Here is a 19402-nt window from a genome sequence, read left to right as displayed (position 1 = left end):
CAGGAGGGATTAACGGATGTAAGGATGAAAAGTCAGAGGACTCAATGAAAAGGGAAAAAAAAAATTGAGGGACATGATTCAAAATTTTTTTTAAAAAAAACTATAGGTACCCTCCAATTAACTTTTCCTTTTAATTATATATTTTAATCTCTCATAAAAAAAAGAAGCTTTTCACCAGGGTTGGTTTTTAAGAATAGACTAATCCCTCACAATATGATCAATCAAAATTCTAATACCCACTAGAAGTGCTCAGATTTACTGTCCAATAATATCTCCAATAAAATTGCCTATAATAAGGAGACACCTATGGGTAGCAAGAAAAAAAAATGAAAGCAACCACTTTCCTCAAGCATTTCCTTACACCAACACAAAGCAAAAATGAAATAACAAGTCAACATTCAGGCGGAAAAAAAAATTTGTAATAAAACCCGGTGCCTAACCAAAAGAAGAATGAAAGCAAAGATGAGATCTCCCCCCCCCCGGGGACGAAATGTAAGGGTAAAAGTAAAAGATGAAAATATGCAGCAAAGTAATGTCCAAGATCACGGGATGAATGCAATAAAATACATTTTATACACCCATTTCAGATCCATATAAATCAAGCCATTCCATAGTCCCTAGAAAGCTACAGGCAAAAGGAACCGAGGGAATAAAAAATAAAAGATTAAAGGGGAATATGTAGTTTAACCCAATAAAGAAAGGAGAAAAAGTAAAATGCATATTACACCAGACATATGACTCAAAAGAAACTTGCAAAACCAAGGCTAAGTTCAGTGCAATCTTGTCAGTTCTTCCACTCTCTTGCATAGCTCTTCTACTGAAACCCCCATTGCCTTGGAAATCTCATCCATCTTATTGCGGTTGAGATCAAGAAAAGACTCAATCAGATCTCCATCAAGGAAGTTTCTGGCATCTACTTGTCTTTTCTCACTGTTGAATGATCTCCATTGCTCATGACTCAGTCCTCCAACACCTTTAATCACTTTTCGCAAGTTTGACTGAAGCTTCTCCAGGAAGACATACTGCTCATGAGGAAGTGAAGCAATAACCCCAATCACGCCATTGATGGTGCCAAAAATAACAGTTGGGATTTGGCCCACCTCAGAGTCTGGCAACCGCATAACAAGAGAGCCATGCCGGAACCGGTTGACAAATTCCCCAAGGTGATATTCACCAACGACTTCAAGTCGACCTCTTTCTTCATCAGTGGCCCCTTCACTGTTTTTCCGAACAGTGAATAGATTGTAATTATTTTCCGCTCCAAGGTATATGTCATCATCAAGGATCTCAACAGCTGACATCCAATTTGCATTGTAGTCACGAGCTCTCTCCTCAATAGCGCCTTCTTCATGCTAACAATAGAAGGATAGCAATCAGAAAAATAAGTACTCATACAAACTGAGAAACACTACAGACAAACGAAATATTCATTCCATAAAACTTGCCAAGGAAGAGTAAGACAGCCAAATCAGTTCTAAGTATCGAAAGGCTTTTGTCTTTATAAGCATTGATCCCATTTGAGAAAGGAGATAAAGTTTCGACTAGATACTCATAATTACAAAACCAAAAAAATTTATCCTACTCATTAAACAAACTGACAAATATTGATTAAACACATGCTAAACATGCTCATGCACACTTGTAAGTATATTTTACATTCTAATTCGAAGAATTGCATGACAAATTTTTTAGGTCATGCATAGAAGCTTACCTTGTAAATTAGTAAGGAGATTGACTTCATCAAATCACCAACTATAATGAAATCTCCCCTAGTTTGCACATAAAGTGCTAGGATGTGTCCATGATGTCCACATTCAGACTGCAACTCACGGGTACCGTCATCCCGAAGCATCCACTTGTACAGCTGAATCTTTTGATTAATAGCAGCAAGCAATTTACCATTAAAGGCATTCAAAGAGTATACAGCTCCTTTTGTTTCCTTCTCAGCAATAAGTTGTAGCTTTCCGTCTTCGACGATAAAAACTAGAATTCTTCCCTAGAGTTATTTGTGACGATATGCAAAGAAATCATGTCAGTGTCATTATGGGAACAGTGGTGGAAGTAACAAAATTTCTACGACTTAGTAACTTACCTTTGTTGGTTCACTTTCCTCTGGCAATACATATGCAGTTCCAACACAGTAATACACATTATTATCATCTGAGAAGGAGCAGCTGATTATCGAGCAAGCATGCTCAAAGGCATCCAGTTGGCAAGTTGATACACATTCAAAAGTCTGATCATCCAGCAAGCGCACAAAGTGCACTTCAGATTCTTCAGTACTTGTTTGGTTGTACTTCAAACAAATAATACCAAAAGTCCTGGACTGCTCTTGATGGCAAATACGCCGTGCATGCTCTCCTAATGGGATAGAGCGAATATGGAGTTTCTGAATGTCATCAATGGTGCCGATAGTAAGTTCACCCTCTTTTGCAATTGCAAGACTGTTGATCAAAATATGAACACAAGTTCAGCACAATTGACTATATAAATTAGAAAGTGCCAGAACCAGAATGGTTCGGCATTCTGAGTTTGGACAAAACATGCTTCATGCACGTAGGATCCATATACCTGTCTGGAAATGCAGCAGAGTTGAAAGGGCACATGTGACTAACTTCTTTAAGATTTACATTACTATAGAGTAACTTTTTGTTACTGCTATAAATCACAGTTGGCCGATCAGATGCAGCAAAAACATGAGTAGCATTCTTGGATGAAAAAGTGCGCAAGGTGATGGGCTGCGTTCCAAGAGATACCTTTTTCCTATCTGCCAACTCACCCGTACTTGTATTCAACAGGAAATTTATAAGATGGCCATCACCAAGAGCACATAGCAAATAAGATATCTGAAAAATGAAATGAAGAAGAAGCATTAAGAAAATGTTTTAGGAACTTGGAAACGATTATTAAACAGGTTGAAACCAACACTAAAGATAGATAGATAGATCTAGGAAAATTCTATTAAACTGGGGGAAACCAACACTAGAGAGAGCGAGCGAGAGAGAGAGAGAGTCCAATCAAATGCAAAGGAATGGATGAGAACTCGGCAACATCAGGAGATCAGACAGAAGAAAGAGAAGCAGCTAACAAAAGGAAACTACTGGGAGGCTGGACAACTCCGCTCAAAACAAGCCAATTCAATCAATAGAAAGGGTAGGCAACATAACCAATTTCAATTTCTTTATCAATTTTGTCAGGCCCCTTGTAGATTAGCTTCTATTCAGTTAATGACTGCTCAGAAAAACCATGCTTTCTTTCTCCGATGCATTGCATAATTATGACTTCATTATCATAACCACCCATTCATTACCCCCTTTCAACAATAAAAAGAAACCAAAATAGCACGTTCCTTCTCCCACACAATGATTGTTCAGATGCTAAATGCTAGCTCTCTCCATGCTCGAGCACAAAACTGCTACCAGTAATGGAAGGGCAACCACCTCACCCCTCAAGACATACATATACATTTATTGACAGTGTTTGGCGCTGAATGCTTATTTTATTTCATGGAATCAATTGATACATATAGAGGGAAGAAAGAGTTTGACCGAATCTGATCAAATCTAAACTAGGATAATGATAGGATAATGAATCAGATAAAAAATCTAACAAATCCTAAAATTATGCAGATACTAAAAATATAATTGCAGGCAGTTACTAAATAAGCTAGGGTTTGCTGTAATTGGGCCTTTATTGGGCCCACTTCCAACACTCCCCCTCAAACTGGCGAATAGATATTGATCATTCCCAGCTTGCTTGTGAGTTCATCAAACTTTGCCCGAACCAATGGCTTTGTCATCATGTCTGCAATTTGTCTTTCGATAGGAATGTAGGCCAAATCATCACCTTAGCCTCAATCTTTTCTTTGATAAAATGACGATCAATCTCGACATGTTTTGTCCTGTCATGTTGCACAAGATTATTGGCTATTTTCAATGCAGCCATGCTATCACACCACATTTTTATTGGTGTAGTCTCTAACCCAAGTTCCTGCAGTAGCCGTACAACACACATTCCTTCACAGATTCCAAGAGCTAAAGCTCTATATTCTGCCTCTGCAGAGCTTCTAGATACAACAGGTTGTTTCTTACTCCTCCATGTTACTAGGTTGCCCCACACAAAAGTACAGTAGCCCGTAGTACAGCGTCTATCATTGATTGCACCTGCCCAATCAGCGTCAGTATATACTTCAATATCATTGTCTTCTTTTGTACCAGGGTTCCCCCTTTTTCCATCTGTATATATTTCCACATGCTTTTTATTCCCCTTAGCAAAGAATAATCCTTTCCCAGGTGTATTTTTCAGGTACCTGAGGATTCGGTATATGGCTTCCATGTGCTCTTTTTGAGGTTTACTACTAAATTGACTCACAACCCCTACTGCATAAGAGATATCCGGTCTGGTATGGGATAGGTATATGAGTTTGCCCACCAATTTTTGGTAACGCTCCTTGTTGGTAGCCTTCCCATCTGGTGTAATCTCGAGTTTACAGTTTAGTTCCATAGAAGTCTCAGCTGGTCTAGCTCCTAACATCCCTGTCTCCTTTAAAAGATCCATAGTGTATTTTCTTTGTGACACACTAATACCTTTAGGTGATCTAGCAATCTCCAGTCCCAGAAAATATCTCAGATTCCCAAGATCTTTTATCTCAAATTCTGCTGCTAACCTCTGTTTCAGTTCTGCAATTTCTTCAACGTCATTCCCTGTTAAAACTATGTCATCCACATAGACTATTAGCACAGTAATTTTATGATTAGAGTGCTTTATAAACAAGGTATGATCTGTTTGGCATTGTGTGTAACCGAATTTTTTAATGGCACATGTAAATTTTTCAAACCATGCTCTCGGGGATTGTTTAAGTCCATACAAGGATTTATAAAGCCTGCACACCTTATTCTGATTTTCAGAGTTCCGTAATCCTGGTGGTATTTCCATATACACTTCCTCATCTAGGTCCCCATTTAAGAAGGCATTTTTAACATCTAATTGATGTAATGGCCAATCTAGATTGGCAGCAAGAGATAATAGAACATTTATAGTATTGAACTTAGCAACAGGAGCAAAGTTTCAAGATAGTCAATACCGTAAGTTTGTGTAAAACCTCTAGCTACCAGTCTTGCCTTATACTTATTAATGCTTCTGTCTGGGTTGTACTTCTTGGTAAAGACCCATTTGCTACTAACAACAGGCTTTCCTCGGGGCAAATCCACTATTTTCCAGGTCTGATTCTTAGCTAGGGCATTCAGTTCATCCTCAATAGCTGACTTCCAATTCAGGTCACATATAGCTTCATCAAAACACCTCGAGATTTCTTCTTTGTCAATATTGGCAACAAATGCCTTAAAGGATGGGTTGAGCTTGTCATAGAGACATACTGTTAATAGGATACCTGGTGCAACTTCTCTTTCCTTTTCTTAGTGCAATGGGCCACTGTAGATCTTTGGAAATAGACTCAGGTTGAGTTTCATGACTCAGCCTTGGTGGTGCAATGGACTCTTCTCTATTAACTGTTGTCCCTTCTTCTGTTTCATGAACTTGGGACTCAAGTCTAGGATCATGGGGAGGTCTATTGTCAAGGTTTGAAGGTGGCTGTGCAGAATCGGTGATAGACTGTTCAGGTTCAACATTAGGCTGGTCAATGGTGGGGATAGATTGAACCGGCTCATCATAGGTGGAAAGTTGATTAGTGTCGACTGGGATAGTGGACAAAGGTGCTGTTTGGGGGCCATAGCTAGGTAATGATTGATTTTCGCAATTGGTTTCACTGATATGACCCTCATCACTAACACAAATTAGCCATTCTCTATCACTCTCCCCCTGAATGGGTGATTTGGAGTAAAAAGGAAGAGATTCCACAAATTTAACATTAAGAGTGATATAAAAACGTTTGGAAGCAGGAGAATAACATTTATACCCCTTTTTAGTGGAGGAATAACCCAGAAAAACACATTTTTCAGATTTAGAGCCTAGTTTTCCGCCCTGATTATCAAAAACATAAACTGTGCATCCAAATACACGTTTGGGAAGAGAGTTGAGGAGATGAGAATGAGGATAATGCTCTAAGAATTTTTGAACAGGAGTCTGAAATTTTAGTACTTTGGAAGGCATTCTGTTGATCAAATACGCAGAAGTAAGAATGGCATCTCCCCAAAATTTGATAGGAACATTTTTATCAATCAAAAGAGCCCTTGCCACTTCTAAAAGGTGTCTATTTTTCCGTTCCGCTACACCATTTTGTTGTGGTGTATGCACACAAGAAGTTTGATGGTGAATTCCATTTTCAGCAAGAAATTTTTGAAAATCCATATTAATATATTCTCTGCCATTATCACTTCGAAGAATTTTTACTGAAGTTTGAAATTGATTTTGAACAAAAGCATGAAAGTTCTTGAAGATAGAGAAGACCTCTAATTTTTCCTTCATTAAAAATACCCATGTTAGGCGAGTATGATCATCAATGAATGTAACAAACCATTTTGCATTAGAGATATTTTCAGTCCTAGATGGACCCCAAACATCACTGTGAATCAGGGCAAAAGGATGTGTAGGTATGTACGGAGTTGGCAAATAAGATGAGCGAGTTTGCTTTGCTCGATGACAAGTATCACAATGAAACTGAAAATCTTTATTGATGGAGTTGGGAAACAGAATTTTCATGTAACTAAGATTTGGATGACCTAACCTAGAATGCCATAGCATTATGTCATCATGAGACATGGCAGAAAAAACTGAACTTGAAACAGAAGAATCAACCACAGAAGTCTTAGAGTCGCCTTCTAGATAGTAGAGTCCATGACACTCCTTAGCTTTGCCAATCACCCTCCCCAAGGCTAAGTCTTGAAAATCACAGTGAAATTTGTCAAATATTGCACGGCAATTTAATTGGCAGGTAACACTTTTAACAGACATTAAATTACACTTGATCTCAGGTACAAAAAGAACATTATATAATGTAATAGAGGCTAAGATAGTAACAGTGCCGAACCCCATGACCTTTGCATATGTATCATTTGCCACTTGAACTCGGGAGTATTCAGAATCGGGCTTAAAATCAAAGAATAATTCACGAAATCCGGTTATATGATCTGTGGCTCCAGAGTCAACTACCCAGGTATTTTTTATTTTGTGAGTAGCCAAGAAAATCATACCTGCATGTGCTAGAGTAACTTGAGGGGTCGTTTTATCACTTGTTTTATCCTGAGTGTATTTGTCTAGGATTTTTCGGAGAATAGAAACCTCTTCCTGGTTCAGAAACTCACCGTCCTGCATGTTGCTCACTGTCATACCTTTACTGTCCCTGTCTCCTTTTGTTCGGTGTCTAGAACGAGCTGGTTTTCCATGAATCTTCCAGCAGGTGTCTCGTGTATGACCATTTTTATTGCAATGATCACGCCTTAGAAATTTCTTTCCTCTAGGTTCATTCTCAGGATTGCCACGGATGACCATGGCTGAGGCATCAGCGGAAGGTAGAGCTCGAGGTGTTAATTGGAGTAATGCCTTACGACTCTCCTCGTTCTTGACCATATTAAAGGCCTCTTCAAGCGAAGGGAGAGGCTTTATCCCCATAATTCTGCCTCGTATGTCCTCATAGGTGTCGTTAAGTCCCAATAGAAACTCATAACAGCGATCCTGATCAACCACTTGTTTGTAGTATGTTTCATCGGTGTGACAGGTCCATTGATGAACATCATACAAATCGATTTGCAACCAGAGTCGCATGAGTGCACTGAAGTACTGGGTTACGGTTTGCTCCCCCTGAACCAGACTACGTACGAGTCGTTTTACCTGAATTATAGCGGCAGAATTTTCCTTAACTGAGTACGTTCTCCTGGCTGATTCCTAGATTTCACGAGCCGAACTAGCAAGCAGGTAATTCTCGCTGATTTCTGGAGTCATCGAGTGCACTAACCAGGTCATTACCAAATTATCTTCGACCCGCCATGTATCGAATTGGGAATCCTCGGTTGATGGTGGTCTGGGATCCCACGTGAGGTATTTCTCCTTGTGTCGTCCTCGAACAAACATAAGCACATTCCTGGACCATTGTAGGTAGTTGTTCCCGTTGAGTCTGTGGGAGATGGTGATTTGCAATAGTGAATTCGACGCTGAACTCAGAGATGAAGATTGGTTCGAGGGTCGATTCATTGCAGAATTGGTCCCGCTGTTCGAGCCATCACCAGTCGGCCGAGGATGAGGATGAGTTTTCCGGACCGCCGGCAGTGAAGGCTCGTGGAGTACCCAGCAGCGCCGCTTTGAAGGTCATGATTGCTTTGATACCATGACAGTGTTTGGCACTGAATGCTTATTTTATTTCATGGAATCGATTGATACATATAGAGGGAAGAAAGAGTTTGACCAAATCTGATCAAATCTAAACTAGGATAATGATAGGATAATGAATCAGATAAAAACTCTAACAAATCCTAAAATTATGCAGATACTAAAAATATAATTGCAGGCAGTTACTAAATAAGCTAGGGTTTGCTGTAATTGGGCCTTTATTGGGCCCACTTCCAACATTTGTAATTATAATTTAAACATTAATGTTGCTAATTTAGTATATCTCCTGCAGTAACTCACTTCCATAAAGATTATAAGTTCCAAAAATCCCTTAATTATCAAATTTAAACGTGGAACAAAAGCATTTTGAATTATAACATCTCAGGACTTGAAAAACTAAAACAGATGCAACAAAAAAAACCAGTCTGGAAATTAGCTCAATGAGCCTAACCCTTAAAGATGCAAAGAAGCATAGAGCCAAATATCTCAAAATGTACAAAATCAAAGCAGAAGCAGGACTAACAAGCCTAAATGCTAGCTTAAGGTATGCCACCCCCTTAAAATGTGGGAAATAGAGTCAAACAATCTCAAAATGTCAAATAACTAAAGCAGAAATACAAGCAGCTTAGAATTGAAGGGGAAACCAACCCTTCAAAGCTGGAAAAATGTAGTTAAATATCTCAAGAGGTGAATAAAAGAAGCAAAACAGCGCCAAAAATCTAAAAACGTGAATAACTAAAACAGAAGCAGGAAAAAATCAGCATAGAAGCAAGCTGAAGGAAAGCCTACCCCTTCAAAGGTGCAAAGAAGTACGGATCGGGGTATTATCTCTCCTCCTAAATGCTCCTGTGTGATGAGGTTGAGGTCAGGGAGAGAAAAGATTCTGACACTTATGTCAGTCCACATTCCAACCACTGCTAGATGACTGTAATTGGGGTTCTCCCCAATGGGATTTATGTCAAGGCATGATATCTCATTATCCAGCTGGGCATGCTTTACTTCGGTCAATATGCCATCTCCAATTTCCAGATATACTAAATGCCCACCTCCTGTGGCCAACAAAACCTGCATGCAGGTAAAACTGTTTAGTAATTACCAGCAGTACAACAGGCTTATAATGTGGACATCACCATAGCCATATCCAACAATGAAAGGATAGATGCAGGAAATGAAACACATAAATACAACGATACATAGACACATCCAGTTCATCATAATAGAACGAAATAAATCAAAACTGATTGCCAATTCATCATTAAGGTGCCATTGAGCTCGCCTTTGTATCAACTCGCATATCAACTCATCATCAAATCACTCACATCTTGACCAAGTCTGTATCCAAAAACCCAGTTTGATATTCATTGATCCATGCTGGAAATGATTTAACAAAGCTTGAATTGTGAAACCTCGAAATTAACTCCTGTTGAATCACCAACTATAATGCTTATTTTCTCTTTTTTCTTTTTAGAAAAATCAGTAATTATGGAAATTATTATTTCCTTCTTAGAGGTTGTTAACTAGAAATTAATTAGATTTACGAGACCTCAGCCCAAAATATTGGGTCCTTTATCTTCTTTTCATTAGTTTTAATCCTTTTCCCTTTATATCCTAGATTATGTGGGACTCAATAAATTGAAATAGCCATATCTTTTTTATTTGCATTTATTTTTAACTAGTTTGGTGGCCGCATAAACACTACCAAATCCTCTATTTGTTGTAATCTTTTCCCCATCTTGAAGATAAATGAAAAGCCCTGAGTTCCATCATGAACTCAAGGCACCACAATCTATGACTTGGAAACCAGTTAATTTTGGCATGTTCATGCCTATTGCAGTGGCTCAGAGAATGATGGCTCCAAGTCAGCTGAAGAGGCATCACAGGAACCAACCAACCAAAAACTTGGCCATGGAAAAATGATTGTTTCCAATTATTTGAAGAGCAATATACAAGAGATGGTAAACAGAAAAATAAAGACTAATAAATGCTATACAATCGGTGCTTAGTCCCTAATCCTATCCAAGAGAAATTTACAATACAGGGTCAGAAATCAAAGATATTTCCACCCTTCCCTCTCAAGTCGCATCATATATGTTAATCATGTCTATTATGCCTATAAAATCTTCAAAACTAAGTCCTCTAACCCCACTAGAGAATATATCATCCGTTTACTCTTTTGTTGGCAATAGATAAGACGCATGATCCCTTCTTCTATCTTCTCTTTAGTGAAATGGCAACCCATATCAATCTGTTAAGTTTTGTCCTGTTGAACTAGATTGTGGGATATATTTATAGCAGCTTTCATATCAATATACCGTTTTATAGGTGACTCCATCTCAACTTGTAGCTCTTGAAACAATCTCCTTTGCGGTTATAGTTCTTCAAAATTTCCCCACACAACTGCTCTAATTCTACCTCTGCACCACTCCTTCCAACTACACTTTGCTTCTTACTCCTCTAAGTGACAAGATTACCTCACAAAGGTGCAATATCCAGAGGTTGATCTTCTATCATCTACAAATCCAGCCCAATCAGCATCAATATATACTTCAATATTGGCTTGAGTTCCCTTTTAATCATAAGGCCTCTTCCTGGAGAGCTCTTTAGATGCTTCAGAATCTTATAAACTTCTTTCTAAGTGTTTCTCTTTTGGAGGATGCATATCGTGACTTTCAGTAGTCACAACAAAAGCTGTGCTAGGTCTAGCATGAGAAAGATATGTCAACCTTCCCACCAGCCTTTAATATCTCCCCTTGTCAACAAGTTTACCATCATCTTTCACCTTTCCAGCATCTTCCCTTTTTTAACTTCTTTGCCTTTCCCCCTAGTTCTATAAGATCAGGCATATGTTTTCTCTGAGATAAAAGTTTCTCAACTACTTGGAAGTACTCCATCTATCCTAGCTCATTACAAACTCTCTTGCTAATGGCTTTTTAAGTCACTCCATCTCATCTTCATAATATCCTGTAAGAACTATATCATAACACAAACAATCCATATGGGTTTTTTTCACTTCCCATGTGTCTTAAGAACATAGCATGGTGTAACTGTCATTGCTTCCAGCCTAAGGACTTGAGCAAATCTTCAAGCCATATCCAAAGAGATTGTTTCAACCCATACATGGATCTCTTCAGCTTCAAAATTCAAGAGTTCCTTCCTTGTTAATCACAGCCAAGGGAAAATGTCATCTAAACTTTTAGGTCAACACGTTTAGCATGACAGTCTCCTAATTTTCAGGGATTTTATTCTGCCTTTAATATTATTCCATATCCTCTTATAGCAGATTTATTTTATCTTGTAATTATGATAAAATCTCCTTAATCCTAGGCTAGAATAATGGGATGTTATAGCTGTTGGCATCCCACATATACTATTTATGTAATGGGCCTTACCCATGAAGAATACACATAAGTTTCTAGTCTCTCTCTGTTCATGGTATCAGAGCAAGAATAAAGCGAACGGGGATGATTTCCTTTGGTTTGGTGGGAGCATCCCATGTTGAGTCAGAACAAAAAACTGACTCAGGTTCTAATGATGGAGTGCCAAAAATGCCAAACCCCTCAAATAATTCTGTTTCACAGACCCTGGAGAATCCCTTCCCCATAGCCAACCACGGGCTAAACGGACACAACTACTTGCAGTCGTCTCACACTATGGTAATGTTCCTTAGAGGAAAGGGATGAGAACACTACCTGATGGATGCTGCTGTGAAGCCCGAGTCCTCAGAAAAAAAATTCCAGACTTAAGTTGCTGAGAGCAATCAAGTCATGGGCTGGTCAATCAACTCCATGACGTCCAAGATTAGTTAACAGTTCGTTTGGGCAGGGAGAATACATCTGAACTTTTTCACATTCAGAAGATTCTCTAAGAGACGACTCAGGGAAGTAATTCTGTCACTCTATTATACAATTGCTGTGATCATCTAGCAGCAATTGGACTTATATGACCCTTAATAGTGGCACTGCAATGCTAATTTGGCCTGTTGTAGGAAACTCATAGAACACCAACATGTCTATGAATTTTTGCTAGGCCTCAATCATGCATATGAAGCTGTTCGAGCCAAAATCTTGGCCACACATCCACTGCCCTCTGTTGCAGAAAAAGTCCACCTTGTAAAATGTGAGGAAAGTCAACAACAACTCACTCAAAGCGCCCCGGTTGCTGTTGCAGATTCATCAGTCTTGATGACCAAGGGAGGTGTGGGACAAAAACCAGACAAGAAACAAGGAAAAGGGTGGTGTGACCATTGTCAAAGGAGTGGCCTCACACGTGACACTTACTGGAAGTTAGTGGTGTCAAAAGCCTCCAAATCTAAAGTCAAGGCAGAGAGCTGAAGGTAGAGGCAATACTGCAACCAGTGCACCTAAAGAAGACAATTCTAAAGGTTGCTTGCTATCTTCCACTGAACTAGATTTGCTTAAGAAAGTTCTCAGCCAACAACCAGATAAGAATATAAAGGCTAGTGACCTCGCATGATCAGGTATTATACATACTTGTTTTATAGCTACAAACCTCCCTAATGACACTGGGATAGTGGATATAGGTGCCACTGATTACCAGTGGAGATTATACTGTTTTCTCTACTCTACAAAAATATTTAGGAAATCAAGGGATTAAAGTAGCAAATGGAGATAGAACCAAAATTCAAGTATGTAGTACAGTTGATCTTACAGAGAAGATCAAACTTAGTGATGTTCTATTTCTACCGGGTCGTGATTGTAATCTAATAGCTATCAGCAAGATTACAAAAATACTTCACTGCATTGCTATTTTTGATGCTGATTGCCGTATTTTACAAGACATGAGGTCTGATGAGATAATTGGACAAGCTAAGGAACTTGGCGGATTATACTTCCTAGTCATGGATCATGAGAAGAAGTTTAATGCTGCTGTGTCTAAGAATAATAATATTGAATTGCTAGATTATAGACTTGGACATCCTATTCTTTCATATATAAAGTTCTTGTATCCAAGTTTATTTAATAAAGCTGATATTTCACCATGTGAGTATTGCCAATTCTCTAAGCACACTAATAACACCTATCCCTCACGACATTATAAACCTTCCAAACCCTTTTCCATTATTCACAGTGATATTTGGGGACGTCCTAGCACTCACACTGTCAACCATCACCATTATTGGTTTGTTACTTTCATTGATGACTACACAAGAACTACTTGAGTTTGCCTTTTGAAAGAAAAATCCCAAGTCTCTGACATTTTTAAAACCCCTCATAAATTGGTTCAAAATCAGTTCAAGGCTGAAATTCAAATTTTTAGAAGAGATAATGCAAAAGAGTACCCAAGCCAATCCCTCAGTAGATATCTTGATTCTTATGGCATTATTCATCAAAGTTCCTGTGAGCACACACCCCAACAAAATCGGGTCACTACAAGAAAAAGTAGACACCTCTTAGAAGTTACCAGAACCATCATGTTCACTAGACATGTTCCAAATCATTTTTAGGGAGATGCTGCCCTTACTGCTGCTTTTCTCATTAATAGGATGCCTTCAAAAACCCTCAAATTTAAAATCCCATTGCAAATGTTGCTTGAAATCTATCCCTCCATGCCTTTAATAAAAAGGAGGCCCAAGTTTAGAGTTTGTTAACAAGTCCTTAGGCCTATGAATAGAGAAGAGGGGAAAACAAGGAGACGGGGGAGACAAGAAAAAAGGGAAATTCTCTTCGATCACTTGTTACTATTCACAAGCCCAATTATAACTTACTAAATGCCCCCTATCTCTATTTGTCTCTCTCTCTTGTTTTCCCTCTCTCTCCCCTTTCCCTATCTCTCTTGTCCATATTATTCTCCTATAACATAAAGATTTGAGAATCTATGAGACAAGAATTCCGTCCTCGCAAATTTACTTGATCATTTGTGATTGGCACAAGAAAGCATACATCCAACTATCATGAACCCACAATTCTACAGCTTTATAAAACGCACAACCACTGCTCCTCATAGCGTTAGTTTCAAATAGAATAGTAGAAAAAGGGACTACCCATATCATGAAAAATAAGGATAACGAAGTGCTCATGGATGGGAAGCTTAAAAATCCTAACAGTTCAACCATATCCAAACCTTCTGAAATGAAAGATGGGTCAAAGGAAGCTGGAAGCAGGGACATTCTGCCCCATATTAACAATGCAACATTAACTAGGGCCTAGAATAACAGAATATCATACAAAATGTCACTGACAATTAAAAGCAATGGGGGTTCGTAAACCAGCAGAATCATACCTGGGTGGCATTTGCAGTGGCCACATTGACTGAATAGCCTGATGGAGCATGCCATTCATGCCGAAGCTCTCTAGTTGAGGAACTGACAAGCCTCACAGTGCTTGAGGTAACCTGTTCGGCCAAAACAGGAGATCTCTATTATTAGAGAAGGAGAACGCAGTAAGATAAGGTTGAGATCTGTCAATCAAATTGGACCATTTCTCCGTACTATTTTAAAACATTGATATCAATATCTGATTAAATTTCCATTCTCTTTCATGATTAATGTTCTCACCCTCCATATTCATTTCAAAATTATTAAAACTCAATCAGGCACAAAAGGACTAAAAAACAACTAGCAATAAAAATAAAAAAGGACATACCTGAACAAGTTGATTGTGAATAGCATCATGACAAAATAACGTTTGTACTTGAGAACAGAAGCCTTCTATTTCTGTTTCTTCAAGCTCATCTTCAAGATTCATAGCTAGAATTCTTGTCTCACTGATAAAACTTACAACCAGGAAGGTATCAAAAGGATCATCAGTTGAAGATCTTAATGACCACATTCCCTTGATACCTTGAAGTTCTACAGATGCCTGCATCACACAAATGAATAAGATATTAGTATTATTATATGAGACCTTTTTATTTCATTTAGTAAAAAATCCTTTTTTCTTTTAGCTCTTTTAGAAAAGGGGAAAAGAAAGTCAAACTAGAACTCACCTGTTCATTTATCCCTATTCCATTCCGAACAATACGAAGAGAACCATCCTTGAAAGCTCCAGAGCAGGTTACAACCTGCCCTTGGCCTTGCCTTTCCAAGTCTACCACACAGAGATCAACAATTGGCCCTAAATTCACATACCTTTCCGAAACTTCCACATATGAACCTCTTGCATCTGGCTGTAGATTTAGCTTTATCAGCTGTATTCAACAGGTAACAACGTTAGCACACCATGTTTCCAATGTGAAAGAAAGAAAACATGGACTTGCTCTAGCACTCAATTATTAAAGCAGTGTGAACCAGTCCAAGAGAGAGATTGAATAAAGCAATCCTATATAGCAAAATGTACTTGGTAAAGCCCAGTTTTCCACGTCTAATCCATATATAGAAATCAACATGTTCAACTTTTAACGATAATTCACACTCAATTTCACAAGGATAACTTTCATCTTGCCTGGCATGAACCTAAGATCCCTTACAACCTTTGTCAAAGATGGTGGATTATTTCTTCCATCCATAAGGTGGGGATTTATATTCTTCTACCTAACCCATGTCCCATTTTTGATAATATTCATTAGACGACTTTTTGGCTCAAAACGTCATTTGCATGCGATCAATTTGAGGAGCTTCTATATGAGCATATAATAGTTCTTCTCACAAATCAGAATCGAGGTTTTCTTCTCATTTTGAAATCATTCCGATATGTGCTTTGTAGCATGGGATGCAATAGTTTTGACTTGGTCTCATTTTACGCTATGGTTTTAACAAAGGCACGTTGTTTCCTATCATTGCCCTATATCAATTTGGTAACGGATTCTTGGCCATCGATTAAGTGAGGGGCATATTGAAATGATTCAATAATGATTAGAACAATATTAAAAACAAAGTTAGCAAAAAGAACAAAATCAAGAGTCAAGAAAATTCACATGGCAGCCACTCCAGAAACGAAGGCCACATGGATGTGAGAAAGTAATGTGATGTTAGACAATCCTTCTTTGAAGGTTACAACCAAATGAATTTCTAGATCAGCTGCTTATTGGTGAGCAAGCGCTTGACTTTATATGAATTTTCTGATGACAAAAAGGCTGGAGCTATGGATCTTAAGTGCACAAATATGCATATAAGTTAATTCTTAGCGAACTCAGATTCTGTATATATCAATATATGAAGTCACAACATTCAAAGTTAATCTTTAGGATTCACATACCTGCGAATCTCCAACACTTGACCCAACATATACAAATGCATTATCAAGATATGATATAGTAGAGGGAATGGATGTTTCACCCAGTGTCTCAATTTTGAGACCGGTAACCCTACACAAGTGTCCATGAGAAAACATAAGATTAAGAAGTGATGATATTAACCAATCATTACCGTAATTAACTCTGTAGGTAATGTCAGAATGACAAATTTGATAGCCCAAAATAGAAAAGGAGAATGAACCATCACATACTTCTCTCTCTCATGTGTGATTACAAGTAGACTGAGCACGCCAGTAATATCCCCAAGTAAGTATCGAGAACCATCAGGATCAATTCTCCCATAGGCTCTGGTATTTGACTGTAATGTACATCATGTAAAGTGATCAACAAAAGTCCAAAAAAATGCATCATTAAGAAATAATTTCCGATGCTTAAGAAATCCACTGCCAAAGATGTTATGGTATTTGACTATAATGTACGTCATGTCAAGTGATAACAAATTCAACAGCATACTTGTTTGATTGGGATAGCTTTGAAAGCATTTGCGCTACAGTATACTATGGTTTCTTCTCCAACAATAAGAACGCCACAAAGAGGTGGAGGGACTGGTATCAATATTTCAGCCCCATTATCAAGGTTGTTTTGGGACCACGGACCCTCGACAAAATCTTTATCCTTCAGTGCCACCTCATATGTTTTCACATGACGTGCATCTTTGTTATCCTGTAATTTTGAAGACATTATATCAAAGCCATAAAAAATTACATGCTACTGGAAAACACACAAATTACAGCAGATTGACACAAAAAGTATGTAAGCTTAAATATAGGATATATTAAAAAATAATACAAATATATACATCCAACCATACAAACTTGAATACACAACATTACATCCCAGATAATGTGTGGGTGTACGTATATCCAACCATACAAACTTGAATACACATCACCACATCCCAGATAATGTGCGTGGGTGTACATATGTATATGTATGTATACAACAGCACAAATATAAAAACCACCGAGTGCCAACAATGATTTTAACAGTCCAAAGATCCATGTAATGAAGGCCGTTGTCTTGCACTATTGGAGGACAGATTACATATGAAACAAAAACAAACTTTTTCCACGCACAAATGTATTTGAACTTTATGGCATAACTATATCGTGAATGGGGCAAATTCATAGTAAGATACAAGCAATGGACACAACTTCATTATAAAAAAAGATAGATCTGCACAGGAAGGGAAGTAGAAGTCCCCATCGCAGCAAAATTGTGAAGCACTTTGAACACAATAGCTAGACTTTTGATTTCCCCAACAAAAACCAAGATTAAGTAAAATAACGAACAAAAACAGTTGAACAAGATTATAACGGAATTATATGCTCAAAATAGTCGAGTCAAAACCTGATAAAGAACCACGATAGTAGGTTTTGGACAGCCATAAAGAAATTTGATATCCAAAACTTGGAGCTCCTCAAGGCTGAAAATAAACAAACCAAACAGAATAGACATTAAAGAAGGGGGGGGGACCATATAATTAAGCTTCGAGTTTTTTTTTTTTGCACAATTTTCCCATCTAACTCTATTCAATGTAAAACCTAATTCAACTAACATTTTGAAGAATCATAAGAAATTCTAGCCAACATTTCTATGACTATCTCAGATCACATGACATTTTATATGGGGTCATCAGAGAGAATTGCAAGAGCTAAGGCTATGGAAGAGTCCCCAAAATTGGAGCCATATATAAAGCACGTCTACTATCATTCTAAATAATGTACATACAAAGGACATTTATAGACATAGAGGAGCCAAGTAGAGAATAAGGTCTCCTTGATACATGGTCACAAGAAAAGGAAAATTTTGAAATATAATCATTTTACAACTTGCACAAAATAACTCCCAAAAAAATGATCCATTGAAAATAAAAAATACACATGCCGGATGAATATATCTCAAGTTGACTAGTCAGTTAGACAGAGGAATAAATGCTATGTTAGTCAAGGCCTATTAAACCCTAATCTAATATTCTCTCTAGTTAACCTAGGTCATCAAGGGCCGCTGTTAGGTCTAGCATTAAATCTGTTAGAATTTATTCTGACTGCTTATTTGAATTTGATTGTATCCTACAATCTCGGCTTATCCCTAAAAAGCCTCAGTCTCCTTCTCTCTACACTGCTCCTATGTAACTATACATACTGCTGCTTATTCTGAATAAAGTGCAATATACATTTATCATAAAATCACACATGGTATCAGATCTACCATGATCTGTTTCGGTGTGGGCTTCTCTGAAGACAGCCCTAGCAACCAGATGATGCCAAACTTCAACGCGACGGGACTCGCAGCAACTGCGTCGACCAATGCGTAAGGGAGTTCTGAATCAAGCTCAATATCGATCACCATCCACCGCTTGAATGGAAAGAATTATTTCCAATGGTCCTCAAGTGTTCGATTATATGTGATGGGAAAAGGAAAGTATGGTTATTTGACTGAAGCAGAAAAGAAACCAGCTGCCAGTGATGATAAGTATGCTACTTGGGAAGCTGAGAACTCAATGGTGCAAGCCTAGCTGGTCAACTGCATGACTACAGAGATTAGTGCAAAATTCACTTTCTTCCAATCTGCCAAGGAGGTGTGGGATGCGGCGAGAGACATGTTTCCCTCTCTCAAAAACAAGGCTGCAGTCCTAGAAATTGAACGGTTCCTTCATGACTTCAAAAAAGGTAACTTGTCTGTCACCAAATATTATACTGACTTATTCATTCAATGGCAGCAATTAGACATGTAAGAATCACATGAATGGCCGTGTCCAGAAGATACTGCTAGGTATGCAAAAATAAAAGAAGAAAAGCATATTTTTAAATTTCTCCTTGGCTTAGATGCCCCTTTTGAAGATGTAAGGGGGAGAATCATGAATATGGATCCCTTGCCATCATTGCGTGAAGTATTCTTCACAGTAAGG

The 19402-nt window shown here is 38.2% G+C and overlaps 1 protein-coding gene across 1 annotated transcript in view; it reads right to left on the bottom strand.

The window, feature by feature from the left end:
* Nucleotides 1–530: 530 nt before the first annotated feature.
* The window catches only part of LOC114754629 (DNA damage-binding protein 1a), a 30747-nt gene continuing 11875 nt past the window's right edge, over nucleotides 531–19402 (bottom strand). Inside the window, exons 8-19 of the mRNA XM_028943423.1 lie at nucleotides 17842–17917; nucleotides 16945–17154; nucleotides 16683–16789; nucleotides 16434–16542; nucleotides 15226–15426; nucleotides 14883–15098; nucleotides 14521–14631; nucleotides 9070–9345; nucleotides 2572–2846; nucleotides 2093–2444; nucleotides 1712–1996; nucleotides 531–1352 (exon numbers count right to left, since the gene is read on the bottom strand). Of these exons, the coding sequence (XP_028799256.1) occupies nucleotides 771–1352; nucleotides 1712–1996; nucleotides 2093–2444; nucleotides 2572–2846; nucleotides 9070–9345; nucleotides 14521–14631; nucleotides 14883–15098; nucleotides 15226–15426; nucleotides 16434–16542; nucleotides 16683–16789; nucleotides 16945–17154; nucleotides 17842–17917 (2800 nt within the window). The 3' untranslated portion in view covers nucleotides 531–770. The remainder of the gene's footprint in view (nucleotides 1353–1711; nucleotides 1997–2092; nucleotides 2445–2571; nucleotides 2847–9069; nucleotides 9346–14520; nucleotides 14632–14882; nucleotides 15099–15225; nucleotides 15427–16433; nucleotides 16543–16682; nucleotides 16790–16944; nucleotides 17155–17841; nucleotides 17918–19402) is intronic.

This window comes from Neltuma alba, unplaced genomic scaffold, assembly GCF_004799145.2.
Source record: "Neltuma alba isolate B1F8T4 unplaced genomic scaffold, ASM479914v2 tig00010174_pilon, whole genome shotgun sequence".
Lineage (NCBI taxonomy): Eukaryota > Viridiplantae > Streptophyta > Magnoliopsida > Fabales > Fabaceae > Neltuma > Neltuma alba.
The sequence above is the reverse complement of the archived record's forward strand: the minus strand, read 5'-3'. Positions and strand labels throughout refer to the sequence as shown.